This window comes from Oncorhynchus mykiss, chromosome 12 (genome assembly GCF_013265735.2).
Source record: "Oncorhynchus mykiss isolate Arlee chromosome 12, USDA_OmykA_1.1, whole genome shotgun sequence".
In the NCBI taxonomy this organism is placed as follows: Eukaryota; Metazoa; Chordata; class Actinopteri; order Salmoniformes; family Salmonidae; genus Oncorhynchus; species Oncorhynchus mykiss.
In genome coordinates this window covers 54,518,236-54,545,225 of record NC_048576.1, presented here as the reverse complement: position 1 = coordinate 54,545,225, position 26,990 = coordinate 54,518,236, and the positions used below count along the sequence as shown (strand labels likewise).

Below are 26,990 nucleotides of genomic sequence, written 5' to 3'. Positions count from 1 at the left end.
TTGAACTTTGTGACCTTTTGCCACATTTCAGGCTTCAAACATAAAGATATAAACTGTATTTTTTTGTGAAGAATCAACAACAAGTGGGACACAATCATGAAGTGGAACAACATTTATTGGATATTTCAAATTTTTTTAACAAATCAAAAACGGAAAAATTGGGTGTGCAAAATTATTCAGCCCCCTTAAGTTAATACTTTGTAGCGCCACCTTTTGCTGCGATTACAGCTGTAAGTCGCTTGGCGTATGTCTCTATCAGTTTTGCACATTGAGAGACTGTTTTCCCATTCCTCCTTGCAAAACAGCTCGAGCTCAGTGAGGTTGGATGGAGAGCATTTGTGAACAGCAGTTTTCAGTTCTTTCCACAGATTCTCGATTGGATTCAGGTCTGGACTTTGACTTGGTCATTCTAATTATTCATTATTCATTAGTCATTCATTATTTTTGAACCATTCCATTGTAGATTTTGCTTTATGTTTTGGATCATTGTCTTGTTGGAAGACAAATCTCCGTCCCAGTCTCAGGTCTTTTGCAGACACCATCAGGTTTTCTTCCAGAATGGTCCTGTATTTGGCTCCATCCATCTTCCCATCAATTTTAACCATCTTCCCTGTCCCTGCTGAAGAAAAGCAGGCCCAAACCATGATGCTGCCACCACCATGTTTGACAGTGGGGATGGTGTGTTCAGCTGTGTTGCTTTTACGCCAAACATAACGTTTTGCATTGTTGCCAAAAAGTTCAATTTTGGTTTCATCTGACCAGAGCACCTTCTTCCACATGTTTGGTGTGTCTCCCAGGTGGCTTGTGGCAAACTTTAAACAACACTTTTTATGGATATCTTTAAGAAATGGCTTTCTTCTTGCCACTCTTCCATAAAGGCCAGATTTGTGCAATATACGACTGATTGTTGTCCTATGGACAGAGTCTCCCAACTCAGCTGTAGATCTCTGCAGTTCATCCAGAGTGATCATGGGCCTCTTGGCTGCATCTCTGATCAGTCTTCTCCTTGTATGAGCTGAAAGTTTAGAGGGACGGCCAGGTCTTGGTAGATTTGCAGTGGTCTGATACTCCTTCCATGTCAATATTATCGCTTGCACAGTGCTCCTTGGGATGTTTAAAGCTTGGGAAATCTTTTTGTATCCAAATCCGGCTTTAAACTTCTTCACAACAGTATCTCGGACCTGCCTGGTGTGTTCCTTGTTCTTCATGATGCTCTCTGCGCTTTTGACGGACCTCTGAGACTATCACAGTGCAGGTGCATTTATACGGAGACTTGATTACACACAGGTGGATTGTATTTATCATCATTAGTCATTTAGGTCAACATTGGATCATTCAGAGATCCTCACTGAACTTCTAGAGAGAGTTTGCTGCACTGAAAGTAAAGGGGCTGAATAATTTTGCACGCCCAATTTTTCAGTTCTTGATTTGTTAAAAAAGTTTGAAATATCCAATAAATGTCGTTCCACTTCATGATTGTGTCCCACTTGTTGTTGATTCTTCACAAAAAAATACAGTTTTATATCTTTATGTTTGAAGCCTGAAATGTGGCAAAAGGTCGCAAAGTTCAAGGGGGCCGAATACTTTCGCAAGGCACTGTATCTTTAAGGATATGTATTGGTGAATTTAAATCAACATCTATATGTGCCTTACTAGTGGAAGCAGGTGAGATGCCTTTGGATATACGGTGTAAAAAAAATATCATTAGCTTATTGGGTTAGGCTGAAAGAATGTGAGGTTGAGCATTCCACTGCTACTGTTCTAGATGACTGTTGGGAATATACTGGTAATATAGTGGTTTTGGTTGGACAGTAGGAAAGCTTGCTGATGAGAGTGGTTTGAGGGAGTTGGAGGTTGGCCCTTCTGTGGTGATAAGGGAGTTTCCTCCATGGTTACTCCCAGATCCTGTTGTTTATCTAACCTTGGCAGAGAAAAGGAAAGATTGGTCAGAAGTCAGTGATATAGAGAAACTGGTTGACAATTATTTTGGTAGAAGTTTTTATGTTTTTTTACCGCTTTTCACAGATGGATCCAAGAACACAGATAGTGGGTGCACAGGAGCAGGCTTTTATGTTCCTGAATTGTATGTACAGATATGTAGAAGACTAACAGCTATACTCAGTATAACAGCTATATAACAGCTATCTATACTCAGTATACTCATTTGAACTGTTGGGGATAGTAGTTGCCCTCCAGTGGGTGGAGGACATACAACGTGTTAGAATTATAGTATGCTCAGATTCTCTGTCTGTATTGAATAGCTTTTCATCTGGTAAATCTAATAGCAAGGACTTACTATTGGAGGTATTAATGTTGTTATAGAGATTTCAGAGACTGGGTGTAGAAGTGAGATTCTGCTGGGTCCCAGCACGTTCGGGTGTGGAAGGGAATGAAATCGTTGACCAGTTAGCCAAAATAGCTTTAAACTTCTGTTCAAAGTTAGTATGGCTCTTTTCTGAGTTAGGTAGGAGGATTTAGAAATGTTGTAAAACGTGATTGACCATACACTCCAACACAGGAGGTGGCGGCATGCACCTCTAACGTTTGTTTGCGGACCGCCATTATATCATAGAAGAAGAACAAGCTCGCCGCGCTCCCGACAGTAGTAATTTGCGCGGCCCGTTTGCCGCTAACGGAGCTGGCTAGCTGAAAGGACTCGGAATTCTGTTGTCGGTGACACAAATCCAAGTCCATCTGTGGTTGTAAACAGACTGGACGGTGCAGTATTGAGGCGGCGAGCCCTTGGTCGAGAGTCTACATGCTAAATATGTGGAAAGTCCGAGAACTGGTGGATAAAGCGTGAGTATTCTTGCAGTTATCGTGTTGACGTTTTGTTGCAAGGCCCGTTTATGTTAAGGACAAGGGAATCACTGATCTCGTGACGTCACGCTGTTTTCTCAGCTGATGGCTCATTATGGGTAACGTTACTGTTTCAGCCTTGTGTACAACATGAAATAACGTTAAATCATGTATTCTCCTCTGATCTTTTTGCTAATGTCCATTCTAAGCATACATGCAAAGTAGCATCCCCATCCCCCTCTTCCAGGCTGCTAACTCAGGAAAGTAACGTTAGCTGATGATGTATGGTTAATGCTAACGCGTTAGTCTCATTCCGTGTCTCTGAATCGGTCCCTTTGATGTCCACTATCATCCATTTCCTGCTAACAATATTTGTTTTACATGGCTAGATGATTTCTTACTCAATTACAAAATTATAATGCAAGGCCCTCGCTCACTGCCACCTAACATTAGCTAGTTAGAAATCTTACAAAACGGGCAAATTTAGCGTAACATGAGCTAATTAGCTAGCATAGCTAAGCTAGCCACAATGACAGTCAAGACCTTTTCGTTTCATTGTGTCCATAACATTACCCACTATGGAAGTTAAACTTCATGACCATTCTATTGTTTTATAGTTAAAACGTTTTATACGACCACAATTACTGGCTAGTTAGTTAACTAGTTAGGTAGCTAGTTAGTTAATTATCTAAGCCAGCAGCAGCTAACATGTATTTGTCTGTGCACTAACCTACTGTATTGTAGCCAGCTGCCGGTTAGCTTCAGGAGGGCTTTGCAGCAGAGCCTAAGAGCTGTATGCCGAATAGGGTAAACAGGCTCCTCATGCCTCTCATCAAACACTTTGACTGAAAGTGCACCTGAACCACAAGGAATGCAACACAGCACCAACATAATCTCTTAGCTAACGTCTCACTGGGGGGCATTTTCTTTATAGCTAGTTGACATGAGCTAAATTAGACTAGTATTCCACCAGCAGCACAAACGATGTCACCCTCATATGGTAATGAGGAAACCTTAAATAAAAGGTATTGCATTTGAATCAATGGTCACTTCTATTGTGCCAACAAGAAAATACAGGAAGTAATTTATGAAAACAAATTAAAAAGTATCGGTTTTAAAAACATTTTTTTCAGACCATACTAATGAAAAAGGTATGTTGACACTGGTATGTTGAGATTATTGGGCTGTTGAGAGAACTAACTATTCTACCTGTTTTAGCAAAAGTGGGGCATGAAATACGCAGTAGGGTCTCCACAAACCAAATATGGTTCATTTTTGTGTTGCATGGCCTGCTAGTGACTTTTCACTCTGCCCCTTCCATAGCCCCCAATGCAATACACTGTAATAGGCTGTACATGGGATACATATTGGCTTGTAGAGAGAACTTTTCTACCTGTGTTGAATATCAGTTGGAGATGCAAAACAGGTTTTTGGGGGGTGCTGAGTAGTATTTCTGTCTGTAATAAAGCTATTTTGTGTGGGAAAAACTCAATTCTGAGTGGCTGGGCCTGGCTCCCCCGTGGCTGAGCCTGGCTCCCCCGTGGCTGAGCCTGGCTCCCCCGTGGCTGGGCCTGGCTCCCCCGTGGCTGGGCCTGGCTCCCCAGTGGGGAGGGCATAGGCCCACCCACTGGGGAGCCAGGCCCACCCATGGTTGAACCCCTGCCCAGTAATGTGAATTCCCTAGATTAGGGCCTAATGAATTTCTTTCAATATACATTAGATTTACGTTTAGATTTTTTTTTTAAAGGGTCGACTATCTTTTTTTATTTTGTGTGTCTGTTGATTTCAGGACCATGGATAGTACCAGGTCATTTAAAGCAGTGTTTTTGGATATGTACGACACACAGGTCCCCCTCCAAAATTACAGATATTTGGTTAGTAGAGACCTAGCTTTGTTGCAAACCAGGTTTCCCATAAACAGAGGCCTGAGAAAGTTCCATGGCAGAAATCCGCTAAAGACGGGTTGGAGCCTGGTGAAATCACTGACGCCTTGCAACACGTCAAACCAATCAAATGCCCTGCTTGGGCAGAGCTTCAAAGGTGCTCACCAGATTAGTGTCATAGGAGCTACACTGCATGAGGACAAAATAAGCACGGGTGACAAAACATTTTAGAATGTTTGCAGCATGCTGGTTTTCACAGCATTTCTCTGTTATTTGGAGATTAGCTAAAGCTGCAGCAAGATGGGAGAAATGGTCTACAATGCTGACCATATTAATACTTGTAATGTTGTTTCTGAAGTGATATTTGGCGGTAAAGGCTAGCATGAGGGACAATAAGTAGCAAGACACAATGAGGCTAGTTATGAGAAAAGTTAACTAACCTTGTAAGATACCTAGGTATAACTAACTTGCTAGTAGTGCTGAGCGATTAGTGCTTTTTGAGGTTCGCTAGGTTTCGGGTTGATTATAAAAAATACATTCATTTCGGTTTTCGATTATTTGGGTTGAATGCTGTAACACAGAATAAAACAGTTAATAAAAGTCCCGTGATGGTAGTGACTGCCCATTACTGTTTATCACCTATTAACTATAATTTATTCACATTACTTTAATAAAATATTTCAGTTGTGTATATTACATTTGTTGTTATTTGATGACTTTATTATTTCATTCCAAGTCAACATCTCATCTCTAGAGCTGCTGTTTGACAAATCACTATTTTGTCATTTTTTAAAAGTAAATAAGGCATACTTTTATGACTGCTGAATACCAACTATAAGTCACTTAGATCATGTGTTTTCAGGTAGAGAAAGCCCTGCAAAGCAACTGCTTTCAATCCCTCTTGCGAGTTCTCTCTTCGGTTCTGTCAACAAGGTCTCTGCGTCTGCTCCACACAGACTGAGACCGGACAAGTAAGCGGGCGCTCAATGTGATTATGATCATTGTAGTTAATTACCACATTTTCTGTGCTAAACTGTGTAGAATATTGGCCTGTTGGAAACTACAACTCCCTACTACATCTCACAATTCGGGCTTGATCTCAACAGAAACTGAGCATCGATCTCACAGAAAAAAACAAACTAAATGGAATTCAAATAATTGAACCGACATTCAATAATATATTTTTCAGTTAATCACTCAGAACAAATATTTTTTCAAGGCACTGTATCCCATGTACAGTGTATTGCATTGAGGGCTATAGAGTGGAGAACGAAGTGCTGCTGGATATGTACGCCAGTCCCCCTCCAAATCTAACCATATTTGGTTAGTAAAGACCCTATTGCGTATTTTTCACCCGACAACTTCTCTACAACTAGTAAGTATCCCCCATACAGTGTATTGTATCGCAGTGAATAGTGTGGGTGGAGTAAGGAGTCATCAGCACTCTGTATTAAACCTGTTGCCCATCACAAGTTAAATAAAAACAAGAGACCATTTAAATTTAGCAGACTATTGAGTAATTCCAATAACATAACTGTATTTTTAAAAATATATTTCTTTTAAATATAACCTACACATGAAGCTAGCTTTCAACATATGTGTAAACTTTCAAAATAAATGCTACTGTAAATAATACAATGTTCAAAATAAAATGCTTCAAATTATCTTTTAAACTTTTTTCTAGGTAGTTGCAATTTGGGTTGGGGGGTATACAGTTTTCATATTGGCATACTGTCCTTCTCATCGGGGGATTTACAGTATTACCGTCTTAGTACACATGGGGGTGGTAAAAATGCAACAACAAAAAAGCTCATTGCGTGTCTTATCAGATAGAATTTGCACAAAGTATTAGCAAATTTCAATACAAGCTGCTAGCTAAATATGCTAACGAGCGCAAACGAAAATAAACTATTTGCAAAGACCGGGAGGAGCAGACGGGCAAGAAGGGAGAGGAGAAAAAATAAACGCACGGAAATCAAGAACTCATCCAAAACGCTTTGACTTCTCAAACACGACAGAAAGCTAACACTATATGATGCCCGATCTCCTTATTAATTCAGTCACTTACATAGATACCTAGCAAGTTAAACCAAATACAAAGCTGGAATCACCAGCTCCTGCTTTCTCCTGTTGTGCTATTTACAAACAAACATGTAACTCGCTCAACTTTTCTGGGGAACTAAGCTTCATATTGTGACAGGTGAAATGAAGAATGCAATCTGCTTTTATCTCCTAACATATTGCACAAGTTGACTGCAGGTATTTAACTTAAATTGGCTACAAATATTCACATTTATTGAAAAACTTCAAATAGTTTTGACGTTATTGAAAAACCATCCCCTGGCTTTTTCCAAGTACCCCGGTATACCGCCCAAGCCTAGTTCTAATGCTGTGAAAAACAGTTGTACTGCACTAGTGCTAAGAAAATCGATAATCCCAACATTTAGCTTGTCTTTGCAGGGGCACTCTTATTTTGAAATGTGCTGCCAGCATAATATCCTGATGCTCGGAGAACAGAAATCAAAATTAGTGTGTTGCACATGAGCTCATATGTCGGCTATGGACATTTTGTACTGCATGGTGCTTACCAGACATTATTTCAATTAATCGCTAGAGGGGTTTGAAGTTTGTATACCCTGGCAACACTTATTTAATCATTCCTGCGTCAGTATTGGAGAAGTTCAAATTGCTTAGTGCAACCGTTTATGTCAACACAGCTAGCTATGATCATGAGAAAAGCCTCTGTGGCACAAATATCTTGCATTGCAAGCCCTGCAGCTTAGTGCTTCAAGGTTGTGCAAGATGTTGTAAGGGTAGCTAAGTAACCACAAAGTATAAAATAGAAAGACATTTTGTCCTGAGGCATAGCCCACTTCTCATAGGAAAGAGCGTATTTGACCTCTGGGTTGAAATGTGCAGTCACTGTGGTCATTTGACTAATACAGTTTTGAAACCAAGTGGTGTGTTTCTAGCACTTCTCTCCCTATGCCAGCATAAAGTCATGGCAGTTCTTGTATCAACCCTGCATACAACCACTTTCTGCAGGATTACCTTTCTCATGCTTTTAAGTTAGGCTTAATATAGGGAGGGACTTAAATACCATCACTGGTCTAGCCATTCAGGACCTATTGAAAATAGCCTATTTATAATCTGCTGTGTTTTGATTTGAATCAAAAAGTTTATTTGCATGCAGAGTAGTTTCAAATCATGCATACACTTTAGTCATAAAGAATGCATGAAATGAGAATGCTGATGAGCAGTAGAAAGAGGTGAAGGATATGAATGGCGTATTCTGATGCAAAACTTCGCCCACCTCCCCAATGAATGGCGCTCTGATGTCACTGTGACCTCTGATCTTCAATTATGTGCTTGTTGAGATGGAGGTTTGTAAGGTGCAAAGCCAGGCTAGACTCCATGTAGGTAGACAAGATACTGCCTCCATTGTCTGACTGAATGCACTCATCCTTGATTCCAAACAGAAGGTTTGTAAAGGAAGAGGTTTCTTTCATTGTGCAAACAGACAAACGAGCCCAGTAATTGAAAAGTGTCCTTTCTGGCTTCTTGTCTCCTCATTTTGAAAGGAACTCCATGGTTTTATGAAGGACTGTAAACATCAATTTACCGGAAAATGATTCCCTATAGACTTCAATGGTTTTAAAGCATTGGGCAAGTAACCGAAAGGCGGCTAGGTGAAAAATCTGTCTGTGCCCTTGAGCGAGGCGCTGAACCATAATTTATAAGTCGCTCTGGACAGTAGCGTCTGCTAAATGACTAAAATGTAACATTTAATGGAGGAAATGCTAGCTAGCTATATACATTTCAGCTGTCCTGCTAAAGGCTAGCCAGAGCCCTGATTAAAAATGTTCTAAATGTATAATCCGCAAGCTAGCTCAGCTCCTAATTGCAGTGTTGGATAGATTGCTAGCTAACATGTTCCATCTATGAAAATAGCGACAATTATCTCACTTTATTTCAACTTATCCAATCTTTACCCGGCACTGGGCATCTGTAGCTAGCCCATCTGTAGCTAACATTAGCTAGCCCATCTGTAACACCCCTCAGCTAGCTGAGTTCTGTTTATTTAATTATTTTACATATTGTTTGAACACCAAATGGCCACAAGCTGCCTGCCAGTAGGTGGAAGCTAGCTGGATAACGAACTAGCTAACTAGATAGCCAATGCTATTGCTGAGGCAGGGATATCTTGCCAGCGCGCATTGGGTGACTGCAGCAGTCCTATAACGTTAGCAAGCAAAGACAACCCGTGTTTTCAATGTAGAAGCTGGCTTGGTAGCACACATTTCCTTAACTGATTCCGATGATGGCTCCATAGACTGCCATAAGTTAGCTGACCCAACTCAATGATGAAGGAAGTTCATCAGAAACTTTCTTCACCATAGAGTTGCGTTTTAGCGAGTTGCTGAGCTGGGGATATGGGGTTATCATAAATTGTACTAGCTAGCTAGCTACTTCTCTGTTCTGGCATAAACCATAGCCTACATGTCGACATGTAATCATTGAAATGTGAGATTTGTTTTCAACTGCTAGCCTGCTACCAGGTTTGGACTAGTTGCCTGCTTGCTTGCTAGTAGCTAATGTTATACACAGAAAATAACAGACTCACTTTAAAGGATGATATTTTTACTTGGCTGTGATCTGATATCATTCTACACTGAGTGTACAAAACATGCTCTTTCCATGAGACTGACAATGTGAATCCAAGTAAATGCTATGATCCTTTATTGATGTCACTTATTAAATCCACTTTAATCAGTGTAGATGAAGGGGAGGAGATGGGTTAACAAATGCTTTTTAAGCCTTGAGACAATGGGCAAGAATAAGGTACCCTGTTCAAAAAGTGCCTTTGAACAGGGTATGGTAGTAGATTTCATGTATGTATGTATGTATGTATGTATGTATGTATGTATGTATGTAATAATTACAACAATAGTGAATAAACACTTATTTTTAACTTAATATAATACATAAATAAAAATACATTTAGTCTCATATAAATAGTGAAACATGTTCAATTAGGTTTAAATAATGCAAAAACACTGTGTTGAAGAAAGTAAAAGTGCAATATGTGCCATCTAAAAAAAGCTAACGTTTAAGTTCCTTTTTCAAAACATGAGAACATATGAAGGCTGGTGGTTCCATTTAACATGAGTCTTCAATATTCCCAGTTGAGAAGTTTTAGGTTGTGGTTATTATAATCAAATACAATTTTATTGGTCACATACACATGGTTAGCAGATGTTAATATGAGTGTAGCAAAATGCTTGTGGTTCTAGTTCCGACTGTGTAGTAATATCTAACAAGTAATCTAACAATTTCACAACTACCTTATACACACAAGTGTAAAGGATCGAATAAGAATATGTACACATATATGGATGAGAGATGGCCTTGTGGCAGAGGCAAGATGCAGTAGATGGTATAGAGTACAGTATATACATATGAGCTGAGTAATGTATGGTATGTAAACATTATATAAAGTGGCATTGTTTAAAGTGACTAGTGATGCATTTATTATATCCAATTTTTAATTATTAAAGTGGCTAGAGATTTGAGTCAGTATGTTGGCAGCAGCAACTTGTAATCGATGAACAGCATTCTTACATGGGTATTCCTCTTGTCCAGATGGGTTAGGGCAGTGTGATTGCGTCGTCTGTGGACCTATTGGGGCGGTAAGCAAATTGGAGTGGGTCTAGTGTCAGGTAGGGTGGAGGTGATATGATCCTTGACTAGTCTCTCAAAGCACTTCATGATGACGGACATGTGCTACGGGGCGATAGTCATTAAGCTCAGTTACCTTAGCTTTCTTGGGAACAGCAACAATGGTGGCCCTCTTGAAGCATGTTGGAACAGCAGACTGGAATAGGGATTGATTGAATATGTCCGTAAACACACGAGCCAGCTGGTCTGCGCATGCTCTGAGGACGCGGCTAGGGATGCCGTCTGGGCCGGCAGCCTTGCGAGGGTTAACACTTTTGAATGTTTTACTCACGTTGGCTGTGGTGAAGGAGAGCCTGCAGGATTTGGTAGTGGGCTGTGTGAGTGGTACTGTATTGTCCTCAAAGCGAGCAAAGAAGTTTTTTAGTTTGTCTGGGATCAAGACGTCGGTGTCCGCGGCGGACACCGGTTTCCTTTTTGTAATCCGTTATTGACTGTAGACCCTGCCACATACGTCTCGTGTCTGAGCCGTTGAATTGTGAGTCTACTTTGTCTCTATACTGACGCTTAGCCTATTTGATTGCCTTGCGGAGGGAATAGTTACACTCTTTGTATTCAGTCATGTTTCAGGTTGCCTTGCCATTATTAAAAGCAGTGGTTTTTGCTTTCAGTTTTGCGCAAATGCTGCCATCAATCCACGGTTTCTGGTTGGGGATGGTTTTAATGGTCACCATGGGTACAACATCACCGATGCACTTGCTAATAAACTCGCTCACCAAATCAGCATATACATCAATGTTGTTGTCTGAGGCTATCCGGAACATATCCCAATCCATGTGATCGAAGCAATCTTGTGTGGAATCTGATTGTTCAGACCAGCGTTGAACAGACCAGAGAATGGGCCTTTCACTTTTTAGTTTCTGTCTATAGGCTGCTAGCAACAAAATGGCGTCGTGGTCAGATTTGCCGAAATGAGGGCGAGGGAAGGCTTTGTATGCTTCGCGGAAGTTATAGTAGCAATGATCCAGAATGCTGCCGGCCCGGGTCACACATTCGATATGCTGATAAAATTTAGATTAGCTTTGTTAAAATCCTCAGCTACAATAAATGCAGCCTCAGGATTTTTTGTGGTTTCCAGTTTACGTAGAGTTCAATGAAGTTCTTTCAGGGCCATCAAGGTGTCTGCTTGGGGGGGATATACTCATTATAATCGAAGATAATTCTCTTGGTAGATAATGTGGTCGGCATTTGATTGTAAGGAATTCTAGGTCAGGTGAACAAAAGGACTTGAGTTCCTGTATGTTATGATCACACCAAAACTCGTTAATCATAAGGCATACACACCCGTCCTTCTTCTTACCAGAGAGATGTTTGTTTCTGCCAGCGCGATTGCGTGAAGAAACCGGGTGGCTGTACCGACTCTGATAACGTATCACAAGTGAGCCATGTTTTCATGAAACAGAGAATGTTACAATCTCTGATGTCTCTCTGGACGGCAACCCTTGCTCAAATTTTGTCTACCTTGTTCTCAAGAGACTGAACATCGGTGAGTAGCATACTCAGGAGCGGTGAGCAATATGCCCGTCTACGCTGTCTGACCAGAAGACCGCCCCTTCTGCGGCGCCGTTGTTTTGGGTTGCCTACTGGGATCCGATCCATTGTCCTGGGTGGTGGTCCAGACGGAGGATCCACTTCGGGAAAGTCGTATTCCTGGTCGTAATGTTGGTAAATTGACGTTGCTCTTATATCCAATAGTTCTTCCCGGCTGTATGTAATAAGATTTCAGATTTCCTGGGGTAACTGTGTAAGAAATCATTTTAATGCTATCTTTATGTATTATCTTATGTATATCTAGCAACTTACCTTGGCTCCTTGCTGCACTCGCGTAACAGGTGGTCAGCCTGTTAGTCTCCTTGTGGAGTGCAATGTAATCGGTCATAATCGGCATCCAAAAATGCAGATTGCCGGTTAATCAGTCGACCTCTAGTATCAAGAATGGTCCACCTTTCAAAGGAGATCCAGCCAACTTGACACAATTGGAGTCAATATGGGTCAGCGTCCCTGTGAAACTCTTTCAACAACTTAGAGTCCAAGCCCCGAAGAATTGAGACTGTTCTGAGGGCAAAAGGGCATGTGCGATTCAATATTAGGAAGGTGTTCCTAATGTTTTGTACACTCAGTGTATATCATCTATGAATAAGTGAACAGGAACAGGTTATCATTGCTCATTGTTTATTGCGAACCAACAGTGTTGGCACACTAACCTAACTTCCTGGCTCACTATGGCCGTCTGCTGGATTATTTTGGGATTACACAATGAAATATCACAGTGACATTGATAATGGTTCATATTATTGGAAAGTCAATTTTGCCGGTTCATTACAGTACTGTCAACTACACTGAAAAAACATCTAAACTTAACATGTAAAGTGCTAGTCACATATTTAATGAGCTCAATAAAATATCCCCCAAATTTTCTCTACGCACAAAAAAAGCTTACTTCGCTCAAATTTTGTGCACACATTTCTTTACATCCCTGTTAGTGAGCATTTTGTCTTGTCGAGATAGGCCATACCTGACAGGTGTGACCTATCAAGAGGCTGATTAAACAGCATGATTGTTACACAGGTGCACCTTGTGCTGGGGACAATAAGAGGCCACTCTAAAATGTGCAGTTTTGAATGAACAATGACGCATTTTATTTTAACTTAATATAATACATCAATAAAATCAATTTAGCCTCAAATAAATAATGAAACATGTTCAATTTGGTTTAAATAATGCAAAAACACAGTGTTGAAGAATAAAGTAAAAGTGCAAATGTGCCATGTAACAAAGCTAATGTTTATGTTCCTTGCTCAGAACATGAGAACATATATGAAATCTGGTGGTTCAATATTCCCAGTTCTTCAGTATTTCCAGTTCAGAAGTTGTAGTTATTATAGGAATTATGATGCGTCGACTATTACTCCCTATACCATTTGTATTTCATATACAGTTGAAGTCAGAAGTTCACATACACCTTAGCCAAATACATTTAAACTCCGTTTTTCAAAATTCTTGACATTTAGTCCTAGTAAAAATTCCCTATTTTAGGTCAGTTAGGATCACCACTTTATTTTAAGAATGTGAAATGTCAGAATAATAGTAGAGAGAATATAATATTTCAGCTTTTATTTCTTTCATCACATTCCCAGTGGGTCAGAAGTTTACATACACTCAATTAGTATTTGGTAGCGTTGCCTTTAAATTGTTTAACTTGGGTCAAATGTTTCAGGTAACCTTCCACAAGCTTCCCACAATAAGTTGGGTGAATTTTGGCCAATTCCTCCTGACAGAGCTGGTGTAACTGAGTCAGGTTTGTAGGCCTCCTTGCTCGCACACTCTTTTTCAGTTCTTCCCACAAATTTTCTATAGGATTGAGGTCAGGGCTTTGTTATGGCCACTCCAATACCCAGACTTTGTTGTCCTTAAGCCATTTTGCCACAACTTTGGAAGTATGCTTGGGGTCATTGTCCATTTGGAAGACCCATTTGCGACCAAGCTTTAACTTCCTGACTGATGTCTTGAGATGTTACTTCAATATATACACATTATTTTCCTTCCTCATGCAGCCATCTATTTTGTGAAGTGCACCAGTCCCTCCTGCAGCAAAGCACCCCCACAACTTTGCTGCTGTTCTAGGATTGATTTGCACTTTTCGCACCAAAGTACGTTCATCTCTAGGAGACAAAATGTGTCTCCTTCCTGAGTGGTATGACGACTGCGTGGTTTCATGGTGTTTATGAACATGGTACCTTCAGGCATTTGGAAATTGCTCCCAAGGATGAACCAGGCTTTGCTGATTTCTTTAGATTTTCCATGATGTCAAGCAGAGAGGCACTGAGTTTGAAGGTAGGCCTTGAAATACATCCACAGGTACACCTCCTATTGACTAAAATTATGTCAATTAGCTTATCAGAAGCTTCTAAAGCCATGAGATCCTTTTCTGGAATTTTCCAAGCTGTTTAAAGGCACAGTCAACTTAGTGTATGTAAACTTCTGACCCACTGGAGTTGTGATACAGTGAATTATAAGTGAAATAATGTAAACAATTGTTAGAAAAATGACAAAGTAGATGCCAAAACTATAGTTTGTTAACAAGAAATTTGTGGAGTGGTTGAAAAGGTTTTAATGACTCCAATAGAGGTCGACCGATTATGATTTTTCAACGCCGATACCGATTATTGGAGGACCAAAAAAGCCGATACCGATTAATCGGCCGATTTGTTTTATTTATTTGTCATAATGACAATTTCAACAATACTGAATGAACACTTATTTTAACTTAATATAATACATTTAAAAATTCAATTTAGCCTCAAATAAATAATGCAAAAACAAAGTGTTGGAGAAGAAAGTAAAAGTAAAAAGCAATACGTGCCATGTAAGAAAGCTAACGTTTAAGTTCCTTGTTTGCATGAGAACATATGGAATCTGGTGGTTCCTTTTAACATGAGTCTTCAATATTCACAGGAAATTAGTTTTAGGTTGTAGTTATTATAGGAATTATAGGACTATTTCCCTCTATACCATTTGTATTTCATTAACCTTTGACTATTGGATGTTCTTATAGGCACTTTAGTATTGCCAGTGTAACAGTATAGCTTCCGTCCCTTTCCTCGCTTGAACCAGGAACACAACGACAACAGCCACCCTCGAAGCAGCGTTACCCATGCAGAGCAAGGGGAACAACCACTCCAAGTCTGAGCGAGTGACGTTTGAAACGCTATTAGCGCGCACCCTGCTAACTAGCTAGCCATTTCACATCGGTTACACCAGCCTAATCTCGGGAGTTGATAGGCTTGAAGTCATAAACAGCGCAATGCTTGACGCACAACGAAGAGCTGCTCGCAAACGCAGTAAAGGGCTGTTTGAATGAATGCTTACGAGCCTGCTGCTGCCTACCACCGCTCAGTCAGACTGCTCTATCAAATCATAGACTTAATTATAATAAACACACAGAAATAAGAGCCTTTGGTCATTAATATGGTCAAATCCGGAAACTATAATTTCGAAAACAAAACGTTTATTATTTCAGTGAAATACGGAACCATTCTGTATTTTGTCGAACAGGTGGCATCCATAAGTTAAAATATTGCTTACATTGCACAACTTTCAATGTTATGTCATAATTATGTAAAATTCTGGCAAATTAATTACGGTCTTTGTTAGGAAGAAACACAGTTCACAACGAGCCAGGCGACCCAAACTGTTGCTTATACAGTAACCTTGACTCTGCTTGCACTGAACGCAAGAGAAGTGACAATTTCCCTAGTTAATATTACCTGCTAATATGCAGGTTTAAAAAATATATATTTCTGTGTGTTGATTTTAAGAACGGCATTGATGTTTGTGGTTAGGTTCATTTGTGCAACAAATGTGCTTTTTTTTGCGAATGCACTTTTGTTAAATCATCACCCGTTTGGCAAAGTTGAATTACGCTGTGATTCGATGATAAATTAACAGGCACCACATTGATTATTGACAAGCTAGTTAACCTAGTAATATCATCAACCATGTGTAGTTAACTAGTGATTATGTGAAGATTGATTGTTTTTTATAAGATAAGTTTAATGCTAGCTAGCAACTTACCTTGGCTCATTGCTGCCACAAGGTCCTTTTGACGCTGCACTCGCGTAACAGCTGGTCAGCCTGCCACGCAGTTTCCTCATGGATTGCAATGTCATTGTCCAAAAAGGCCTATTTCCTGATTGTTATGAAAACTTGAAATCGGCCCTAATTAATCGGTCGACCTCTAGTATCAAGAATGGTCCACGTTTCAAAGGACGACCTCTAGTCTCAAGTTTTTAGGGAGCGTTCAATTGGCATGCTGACTGCAGGAATGTCCACCAGAGCTGTTGTTAATTTCTCTAAATACTGAACAGAACCATTAACATAACTTTCTCCAGCCAGGAAACAAATGTGCTTGCTATTGTTACATAACAATAATTTATTATATAGCAGACAGAGGCTCCAGTCGAGTGCCTGTTTTATGGACAGAGCTTGCAGTCAAGTGACAGTAGTGGATGCTGCCTGAGATGAGAGGCTAGTCGATGGGTCATTGGGCCGTATAGCCTATACCTAGAGGTCATTCTGAGTACTCTGTGGCTGATCAATTATATCTGTCTGAGAATTAAGTTGAGACATTGATGGGAGGAACTTTGAGAGTGATCCTCTAGTATTTCTTTCTAGTTTTTTTTATTTTTCTTTTAGGTTATAATACAAAGGTATTCCATCTGTTATTGCGCAAGAGAAGTCATTTATTATTTGAATGATGACTTTGCTTCAAGGCCCACTCCCCACTCTTTGTGAAGGCATGAGTCCTGTGTTCAGTATGACAAACCATGATATTGATGATATCATTGATTTGACTAACAATATCCCCTATGACGGCTTCTTCATGTCCTGGCTGTGTTTTTAGTTCTTTTGACTTTCTCTGCCAGTTAATGGACAGAAAGTCCCATCTAATGCAGTAAGATCAATATCATGGCGGGACTGATGGCTTTGTGTGGGGAGATCTCAGAAGGCGTCACTCTGTGGAGAATGAAAAATGTCAAACATTGCACTATTATGTGGAGAGATGTGATCTGTTGAAGGGAGCAGAGGAAACCTGCTCCTGAAGACATGAGAGAGAGGAGGGGAGTTTTGACAACTCTCGCTCTGATAAGATCTGAGGACTCGCAAACTCTTGCGAAGACAAACGTGAAGAAATGATCCGTCCATGTTTTCTTCCAACGCTTTTTGAGAAGTTCTTCAGCTTGCCCTTAGCTGGCCTCACTGTCTAGGCTGAACCATGTCATGACTGAGCCACCCTTTTAGCAAATGCAAATGATCCTTTTAGGCTACAGTAATGAACAGAACTTCAGTCCATCAGCCAACCTGCAAATACATTTTATCAGTAAATGATCTTCCTAGGCATGACTCCCAGCAGTACAGTATTCTATATCCTCCCAGCACACTGCAGTGTGATCAGCGCCACTTCTGTGTGAGTAGCTTCAGGAATAGACCTACTCCAAATCAACCGAGCTTGCAGGCTGCATCCCCCAGGGACTTTTCTCCCTGGCAAATGTCCTTGTCCGTCCAGTGCCTCTTGCTTCTAATGAGCGTCAGTGAGCGGAGCGCTCTCAACCTCCCTCCCTCCCTCGCTGCTGTTGTCCCCTGTGTCCCCTTCATTACTCTCACCACTATCTCCATTTGAAAACTGACCTCTAGAACCACTGTTCCTCAGAAGCAGCAGGTGATGTTTATCTTCTAGTGTAGGAGGAGGGAGAGAGGAGAGTGAGGACTGGAGCAACTAGAGGTTGTTTCATGTGCAGGGCTTTGGCTTTTCAGCAGTGGCCCGCTAGGCTGTGTTCTCCACTGCATGTGTAAATAAGCAGGCACATCCTGAGCAGAACAGACGCGGCAACGGCGGGCCTACTGAACAAAGAGGCCCAGGATGCAGAGAGTTGGAAGGGAAGCCTGGGCTCTGTCTGTTTCCTTCTCCCTTTCAGTCAGAGCCACTGCTCACCTTCTTTTGTCTCATCTTCAGCTGAATATTTTTCACACAGCGGGCCCTTCTGTCGGTGTGTGTGTTTTCTAGGCTGTTTGAAATGTAAGCACATCGCCGGTACGCTTGCCGTTCAGGCCATCTGCTTTTATAAACCGCTGTCATTCATTATTCAGTGGACTAGGATTTCCCTCATCTTGGAGCAGCTTTGCTGTGGAGAAGCACTCGCTCTCTGTCACTCATGCTGGTGCATGGACACTGACTGTATAAATTCTCTCTGCGTTTGTTAATCCATCCACCATGAAGCACACATGCTTCATACACCTAAAGAAGTGTATTCCGTTTCATTGAATGTCCAGTTCTACCCAATGTTCTGTTTGGAACAAACCGGCTTGAGCTGTGGCCATTTGTTGATCTAGAGCAGAGTCCCCTTTTTGTAGGCCTGCGAATCAACCCCCCCCCCCCCCCCCCCCCCCCCCCATCAGGGTCTCAACTTGCTGTTGAGAGTTAGAATAGTAGAATACACAAGGTGAAATTTCAACATTTGATTGTGCATCAGCAGTTTTGTCAGTCACTGACACACACATTTTTTTTAGATTGGTAATTTACAGTAGTCTAGCCAGCCGTATAAACTTGTAGTAATCATGGTCGAATTACTGACCAGAAGCCCCTATTGATCTTTCACTCAGATATATTAAAAACTGCAAACATTTCTCTCCGCCTTATGGCAAAATATGTAGAATTCCAGCAAACTTGCGTTTGAACTCAAAAGCTAAAATGTTCTGCAACAAAAATTCACCTAGAGCCCCCAAAAGGCTAACTGCAGCTCTAACTGCATGTGTGGGTATGGATGTCGGTACACAGACCCGCGAGCCACTGCGGCTGCCACTGCGGCTCCACATGATGAGTTCAGATTTTTTGTGGCCCCCACCCCTTCAAAGTTGGACATCCCTGATCTAGAGTCTCTGTGTAGCCTATGGGTGATCGGTTGGCCGTTATCTCAGGCTTCAAGTTTGTTTATTCGTCAAATACATATGATATACATTTGAGTACAGTGCAATGAAATGCTTACTTGCAGACTTGATATAATTGGCTCGTTCATCTCTCTCGTCTCGTCATTCTTTCCCCAGCTCTATTCCATTGTCCTCCCATCTGTCACTGAGCACTTTACCCTTGACCTCCTAAGGATCTGAGCACCCGTCTGTGGCAAAGCCCTGGCTAAACCCAGCCAGCAGCCAGATTTTGACTAGCCTAATCAGACCAGTGGTCACTTAAGGCGCCAGCTAGCCGAACCGAAGGAGTGTGCTCGCATACTCCCTTCAAAGACCTCCGCTTAAAAATGTTTGAAAAAAGCTTCAATAGTTCTGATTGTCCATTTTGAGACACTGCAACCAGTATTCACTTCCTAAAAAGTCAGAATTAATCTATGATAATTTAAGAAATCTGTCATTACCTTACCTGTTTTTGCCAAAGAGATCTAAGCCCCGCAATTTTAAATCTAACTAAGATGTTTGGTACAGTACTTTTCAATTAAACAATGTGCATGAAAATGGGTTATCTCTTGTTGAATGACTACAGACTTTATTGAAGAATCCCTACTGTTGACCAACCGCTGACGAAGCGGCTTAGACTTTGAACTTTGGCTTGCCTCCAGAAAATATATTGTGTGCCCGAACAGCCCAAAAAGAACTAACCGAAGTCCAAAACAAACAAACAACTTCACAAAATGTTGTCATAATATATGCACAAACTCATGCAGACTCCTTTAGGGCCACCTCCACTACTCTAGACCCCCGGTAGGTTACTGTGTGCAAACAAATGTAGGCAAATAGACTGAGTGTGAAATAGGTTGAATAGGGAGGGGAATTGTAAATATGCTTTTCCATGTAGTGTTGTGGATTGTCCGATCTCTTCGCTAGGCTGATATTAGGGTCAGGAATTAAGTCAATCTCCCTTCCTATCGATAGGGCTCTAGAGCCATAAAATGTGATCTTTTTTATTTTTTTTGCCATCAGCAACATGTGGGAGAGCTTGGCATGTGTTGTGAACCTGAACTAATCTGTGAACCTGCGTTTCTGGATTTAATAAACCCTCTTGGATGTTATTAGTTTATTCTAAACCAGAGTAAATTGATCCATCTCAAGTCCTCTGCCAAATCCAGGGATCCGTTCCAAAAGCTGGTTTAATCACAGATTTCCTTTTGCTGCGAGTTGCAGAAAGAAACATGTCGGCTTAGGGTTGTGCACAGTGCACATGTAGGCTGCATTTCCTGCCCTGTGAGAACAGGTGTTCAAACGTCAATCTCTCAGACCTGACCAAGTTTCTGTTCCTCTAACTCTTCCATCATCCATGTCCCAATCTGTGGTAATGGCTTCCGGTGCTGCGTACCTGGCTCTCCACTCAACCTGCTCCCTCCCTGTGCAGGTGTGTCTTTGGAATTTATTGAGTGTGGGAGTGAAGGAAGTGTCTGTTTTCTGTCTAAATGACAGTAGGGATGATTAGTAAAAGTGCTGGCTATGATTAGTAAAAGTGCTGGCAGCTGCAGGGGAAGGAAGAGTCTGTTGGGCCATGGGGAGAATCTCAATTGCATACTCCTTGCCGCCTCAAAACCCCTTGGATGAGAAAGCCAGAGGTCCCTCCCATCTGGCCTTCTCCTCCAATGGGTTTTGAGTAGGAGGCAAATCGAGAGGATGCGAGCAGAATGGCATTGAGATTCTCCAGAGTCTTGACTCCTCTGTCCTTTTCACACATCTGCCTGGTCAGGGATGACCGAAGAAGGGTTAGCGCAGCGTGTCCCAAACTAGGGGTCAAGGACCCCATGTCGGTTTGCCTGATTTTGAAAATAATGTAGTGAAAAACCTAAATAAAATAAATACAATTGTGCTTGGTTCATAGAACCGGGGTTAGTCAGTAACGGTTGTAATAAACAGAGCGCTTTTGTTTTCTTTCTACAGGTGAGGCTCTTATCTTTTTTGATCCTTTTAAGCTACAAAATATTATGACCCCTTCACTGAAAGATAACTCTGTCTACCTCTACAATGCCCACAAACGGTGCAGGACTCATTAGAGCAGAGTGGAAGAGACCAGGCAATAAATCAGACTGGGGAGGGGGTGGGGGGGGGGGCATATTCATCAATGATGTTCTTTTCTACACAGATCATCCAAAATTATTGCCGGATGTTCTTCTATTCTTCCCAATATCTTTCTGATGCATTTCAGTCACTTCAAACTAGAGGTCGGCCGATTATGATTTTTCAACGCCGATACCGATTATTGGAGGACCAAAAAAAGCCGATGCCGATAAAAAAAAATATATATATATATGTAAAAAGTTTTAGTTTGTAGTTATTATAGGAATTATATGACTATTTCTCTCTATACGATATATTTCATATACCTTTGACTATTGGATGTTCTTATAGGCACTTTAGTATTGCCAGTGTAACAGTATAGCTTCCGTCCCTCTCCTCGCTCCTACCTGGGCTCAAACCAGGAACACATCGACAACAGCCACCCTCGAAGCAGCGTTACCCATCGCTCCACAAAAGCCGCGGCCCTTGCAGAGCAAGGGGAACAACCACTCCAAGTCTGAGTGAGTGACGTTTGAAACGCTATTAGCGCGCACCCCGCTAACTAGCTAGCCATTTCACATCGGTTACACCAGCCTAATCTCGGGAGTTGATAGGCTTGAAGTCATAAACGGCTCAATTCTTGAAGCACAGTGATGAGCTGCTGGCAAAACGTACAAAAGTGCTGTTTGAATGAATGCTTACGAGCCTGCTGGTGCCTACCATCGCTCAGTCAGACTGCTCTATCAAATCATAGACTTAATTATAACATAATAACACAGACATACGAGCCATAGGTCATTAATATGGTCGAATCCGGAAACTATTATCTCGAAAACAAGACGTTTATTCATTCAGTGAAATACTGAACCGTTACATATTTTATCTAACGGGTGGCATCCATAAGTCTAAATATTCCTGTTACATTACGCAACCTTCAATGTTATAATTATGTAAAATTCTGGCAAATTAGGTGGCCCAAACTGTTGCATTTACACTGACTCTGCGTGCAATGAACGCAAGAGAAGTGACACAATTTCACCTGGTTAATATTGTCTGCTAACCTGGATTTCTTTTAGCTAAATATGCAGGTTTAAAAAATATATACTTTGGTGTATTGATTTTAAGAAAGACATTGATGTTTATGTTTAGGGACAGTTGTGCAACGATTGTGCTTTTTTCGCAAATATACTTTTGTTCAATCATCCCCCGTTTGGCGAAGTTGGCTGTCTTTGTTAGGAAGAAATAGTCTTCACAGTTCGCAATGAGTCATGTTATCAGGCAATATTAACTAAATATGCAGGTTTAAAAATATATACTTGTATATTGATTTTAAGAAAGGCATTGATATTTATGGTTAGGTACACATTGGAGCAAGACGGTCCTTTTTCGCGAATCGATTATATGCAACGCAGGACACGCTAGATAAACTAGTAATATCATCAACCATGTGTAACCATGTGTAACTAGTGATTATTATTGATTGTTTTTTATAAGATAGGTTTAATGCTAGCTAGCAACTTACCTTTGCTTCTTACTGCATTTGCGTAACAGGCAGTCTCCTCGTGGAGTGCAATGTAATCAGGTGGTTAGAGCATTGAACTAGTTAACTGTAAGGTTGCAAGATTGAATCCCCGAGCTGATAAGGGAAAAATCTGTCATTCTGCCCCTGAACAAGGCAGTTAACCCACCGTTCCTAGGCCGTCATTGAAAATAAGAATGTGTTCTTAACTGACTTGCCTAGTTAAATAAAGGATAAACAAAGGTCTTAACAAATCGGAAATCTGTATTTTTTTATGAAAACTTGAAATCGGCCCTAATTAATTGGCCATTCCGATTAATCGGTCGACCTCTACTTCAAACCATGCTTCCTTCAGATTGAAGTAATGCTAGACTCATTTATAAGACTGTCATAGCCCCAATTGGGGGGGGAAAAGTTATCATTGACTTTTGAATGCATCACTTTTTCCTCAAAATTGATATCAAAAGGGGGTTGCGGGCCAAACTCTTTTGGAACCCCAGGGTCAGCCTAATCATCCACACAGTCATGTTTGGTCCCTTCTTACTATGGCTGAACAGTCCCTACAGGGATCACAATCGGAATCACCTTTGTTCACCAAGTACATTAACATACACCCACAATTTGACCTGGTGAAATGGTGCCGACTGCAATAGACAAAATATAGGCCTAGGCGTACAATACCCATTTAATCCTGCAGTTTTCACGTGGGAATGTCCCTTGGCTATATACAATTAGGTAATGCCACAAGTGAATTCTTTCATTAATGAATAGTTGACCTGCCTTGTTGTTTCAGCTAACGTGTTGTCACCTCCATTGCAAGCGGAAGTTACCATGTTTACCTCGTTTTTTTAAGATGTAGAGCATCGCAGTGCTGTTTCCCTTCACCCTCACCTTCCATTAGTTGCATCAGGTGGGCCCCCTACTCACTCCCTCTTACATCTGACCCGGCTGAACTGTGGCAGGGGGTTAGAACGGCTGGTCCCTAGGTGTGATCTCAGTCACTAAAATAACATTGCATCACATTTTATCACTCTCACGGATCTTCCATCAGCGGATGGAATGTCATCTGGGTGTACAAAACATTAGGAACACCTGCTCTTTCCATGACAGGCTGACCAGGAGAAAGCTACGATCCTTTATTGATGTCACTTGTTAAATCCACTTCAAACATTGTAGATGAAGGGGAGGAGACATGTTAAAGGAGGATTTTTGAGGAGAGACAAGGAGACAATTGAGACGCAGATTGCGTTTGTGTGTTTTGAGGGTGAATGGGCAAGACAAAATATTAAAGTGCCTTTGAAAGGGTTATGGTGCCAGGTGCACCGGTTTGAGTGCATCAAGAACTGCAACGCTGCTGGGTTTTTCGCACTCAACAGTTTCCTGTGTATCAAGAATTGTCCACCTCCCAAAGGACATCTGGCCAACTTTGATAGAACTGTGGAAAGCATTGGAGTCAACATGAGCCAGTCCAATCCCTGTGGAACTATTTTGACGCCTTGTAGAGTTCATGAATGAGTCCTGTTGTCAGCTGGTACATATTTCATTAACCTGAGTGGTTATGGGTGTCTATTTGAGTTGTCATAATAATCCGGTCAAGCTGCTTCTCGAATCAGGATAGATCTTGAGAACCCTTTTTCCTCATCAGTCAATTTAATTGCTGTCTTTATACCCTGGAGTGGCCCACTCTGACGCTCCTTCTGACAGTTCAGAGGAGATAGTTGTGTCGAGCCCAGCTGTTTCCTGGCACTCTGACTGCTCTGTGATTTGGCAGGTATGGTGATGGGAGTGAATTGAGACCTGACAGGAAATGGCTGATTTGTTCAAAATGGTCCACACTGAGTCACATTGATTTTTATGGACATCTGGAGCCCTCCCAAGCTGCTCTCAGAACAGGCCCAGTCTGAACAGAGGAGTTAAGCCTTTGCTGGACATGATAGGCTAAATCAGAAGTCTGTTAACCTCTTAGAGCTCTAGGGGCGCTATTTCATTTTTGGATAAAAAACGTTCCCGTTTTAAGCGCGATATTTTGTCACGAAAAGATGCTCGACTATGCATATTCTTGACAGTTTTGGAAAGAAAACACTCTGAAGTTTCAGAATCTGCAAAGATTTTGTCTGTAAGTGCCCCAGAACTCATTCTACAGGCGAAACCAAGATGATGCATCACCCAGGAATTAGCAGAATTTCTGAAGCTCTGTTTTCCATTCTCTCCTTATATGGCTGTGATTGCGCAACGAATGAGCCTACACTTTCTGTCGTTCGCCCAAGGTCTTAGCAGCATTGTGACGTATTTGTAGGCATATCATTGGAAGATTGGCCATAAGAGACTACATTTTCCAGAGGTCCGCCCGGTGTCCTTTGTCTAAATTTGTGCGTAATCTTCAGGTGCGGTCATTTTCTCCTGGGATTCAGGAGAGAAAGCATGTATCCAAGAACGATGTATCAATGAAGAGATATGTGAAAAACACCTTGAGGCTTGATTCTAAAAAACGTTTGCCATGTTTTCAGTCGATATTATGGAGTTAATTTGGAAAAAAGTTTGCGTTTTGAGGACTGAATTTATGGATTTTTTTTGGTAGCCAAATGTGATGTATAAAACGGAGCTATTTCTAATACACAAGGAATCTTTTTGGAAAAACTGAGCATCTGCTATCTAACTGAGAGTATCCTCATTGAAAACATCAGAAGTTCTTCAAAGGTAAATGATTTTATTTGAAGGCTTTTATGTTTTTGTTAATGTTGCGTGCTGGATGCTAACGCTAATGCTAACGCTAAATGCTAACGCGAAATGCTAACTCTAGCTAGCTACTTTTACACAAATGATTGTTTTCCTATGGTTGAGAAGCATATTTTGAAAATCTGAGATGACAGTGTTGTTTACAAAAGGCTAAGCTTGAGAGATGGCATATTTATTTCATTTCATTTGCGATTTTCATAAATAGTTAACGTTGTGTTATGCTAATGAGCTTGCTGATAGATTTACACAATCCTGGATACAGGGGTTTTTTCATAGCTAAACGTGACGCAGAAAACGGAGCGATTTGTCCTAAACAAATAATCTTTCAGGAAAAACTGAACATTTGCTATCTGAGAGTCTCCTCATTGAAAACATCTGAAGTTCTTCAAAGGTAAATGATTTTTTTGAATGCTTTTCTGTTTTTTTGTGTAAATGTTGCCAGCTGAATGCTAATGCTAAATGCTACGTTAGCCATCAATACTGTTACACAAATGCTTGTTTTGCAATGGTTGAGAAGCATATTTTGAAAATCTGAGATGACAGTGTTGTTAACAAAAGGCTAAGCTTGAGAGATGACATATTTATTTCATTTCATTTGCGATTTTCATGAATAGTTAACGTTGCGTTATGGTAATGAGCTTGAGTCTGTATTCACGAACCCGGATCCGGGATGGGGAGATCAGAAAGGTTAAGACCAGCCTTACCCCTACCTATCTTAACACCACTACCCTAATACTCAAAACACACCATGTACTGTCATGCCAAGTACAAGACATTCTTCATGCAGAATATGAAATAGATCATGCTCCACAATGCACAGTTCAAGTCGGGAGTTTACATACTCTTATGTTGGATTCATTAAAACAAGTTTTTCAACCACTCCACTAATTTCTTGTTAACAAACTATAGTTTTGGCAAGTCGGTTAGGACATCTACTTTGTGCATGACACAAGTAATTTTTCCAACAATTGTTTAAAGGCAGATTATTTAACTTATAATTTGCTGTAACACAATTCCAGTGGGTCAGAGGTTTACATACACGAAGTTCACTGTGCCTTTAAACATCTTGGAATATTCCAGAAAATGATGTTGTGGCTTTAGAAACTTCTGATAAGCGAATTGACATCATTTGAGTCAATTGGAGGTGTGCCTGTGGATGTATTTCAAGGCCTACCTTCAAACAATGCCTCTTTGCTTGACATCATGGGAAAATCTAAAGAAATCAGCTAAGACCTGTAGAACTCCACAAGTCTGGTTCATCCTTGTGAGCAATTTCCAAATGCCTGAAGGTACCACGTTCAACCGTACAAAAAATAGTACGCAAGTCTAAACACCATGGGACCACGCAGCCGTCATACCGCTCAGGAAGGAGACGTGTTCTGTCTCCTAAAGATGAACATACTTTGGTGCGAAAAGTGCAAATCAATCCCAGAACATCAGCAATGGACCTTGTGAAGATGCTGGAGGAAACAGGTACAAAAGTATCTTTATCCACAGTAAAAACGAGTCCTATATCGACATAACCTGAAAGACCTCTCAGCAAGGAAGAAGCCTCTGCTCCAAAACTGCCATAAAAAAAGCCAGACTATAGTTTGCAACTGCACACGGGGACAAAGATCGTACTTTTTTTGGAGAAATGTTCTCTGGTCTGATGAAACAAAAATAGAACTGTTTGGCCATAATGACCATCATTATGTTTGGAGGAAAAGGGGGAGGCTTGCAAGCCAAAGAACACCATCCCAACTGTGAAGCACAGGGGTGGCAGCATCAGGTTG

The 26,990-nt window shown here is 41.0% G+C and overlaps 1 protein-coding gene across 3 annotated transcripts in view; it reads left to right on the top strand.

The window, feature by feature from the left end:
• Positions 1-2,580: 2,580 nt before the first annotated feature.
• The window catches only part of LOC110537787 (clathrin interactor 1), a 38,875-nt gene continuing 14,465 nt past the window's right edge, over positions 2,581-26,990 (top strand). For 2 of the 3 annotated variants that reach the window (XM_036937808.1, XM_021624174.2), the window contains exon 1: positions 2,583-2,799. In XM_036937808.1, coding sequence (XP_036793703.1) covers positions 2,759-2,799 — 41 coding nt within the window. In that variant the 5' untranslated portion in view covers positions 2,583-2,758. Of the gene's footprint in view, positions 2,800-26,990 lie in introns of all 3 variants that reach the window. The other variant, XM_036937807.1, reaches the window with a different exon arrangement.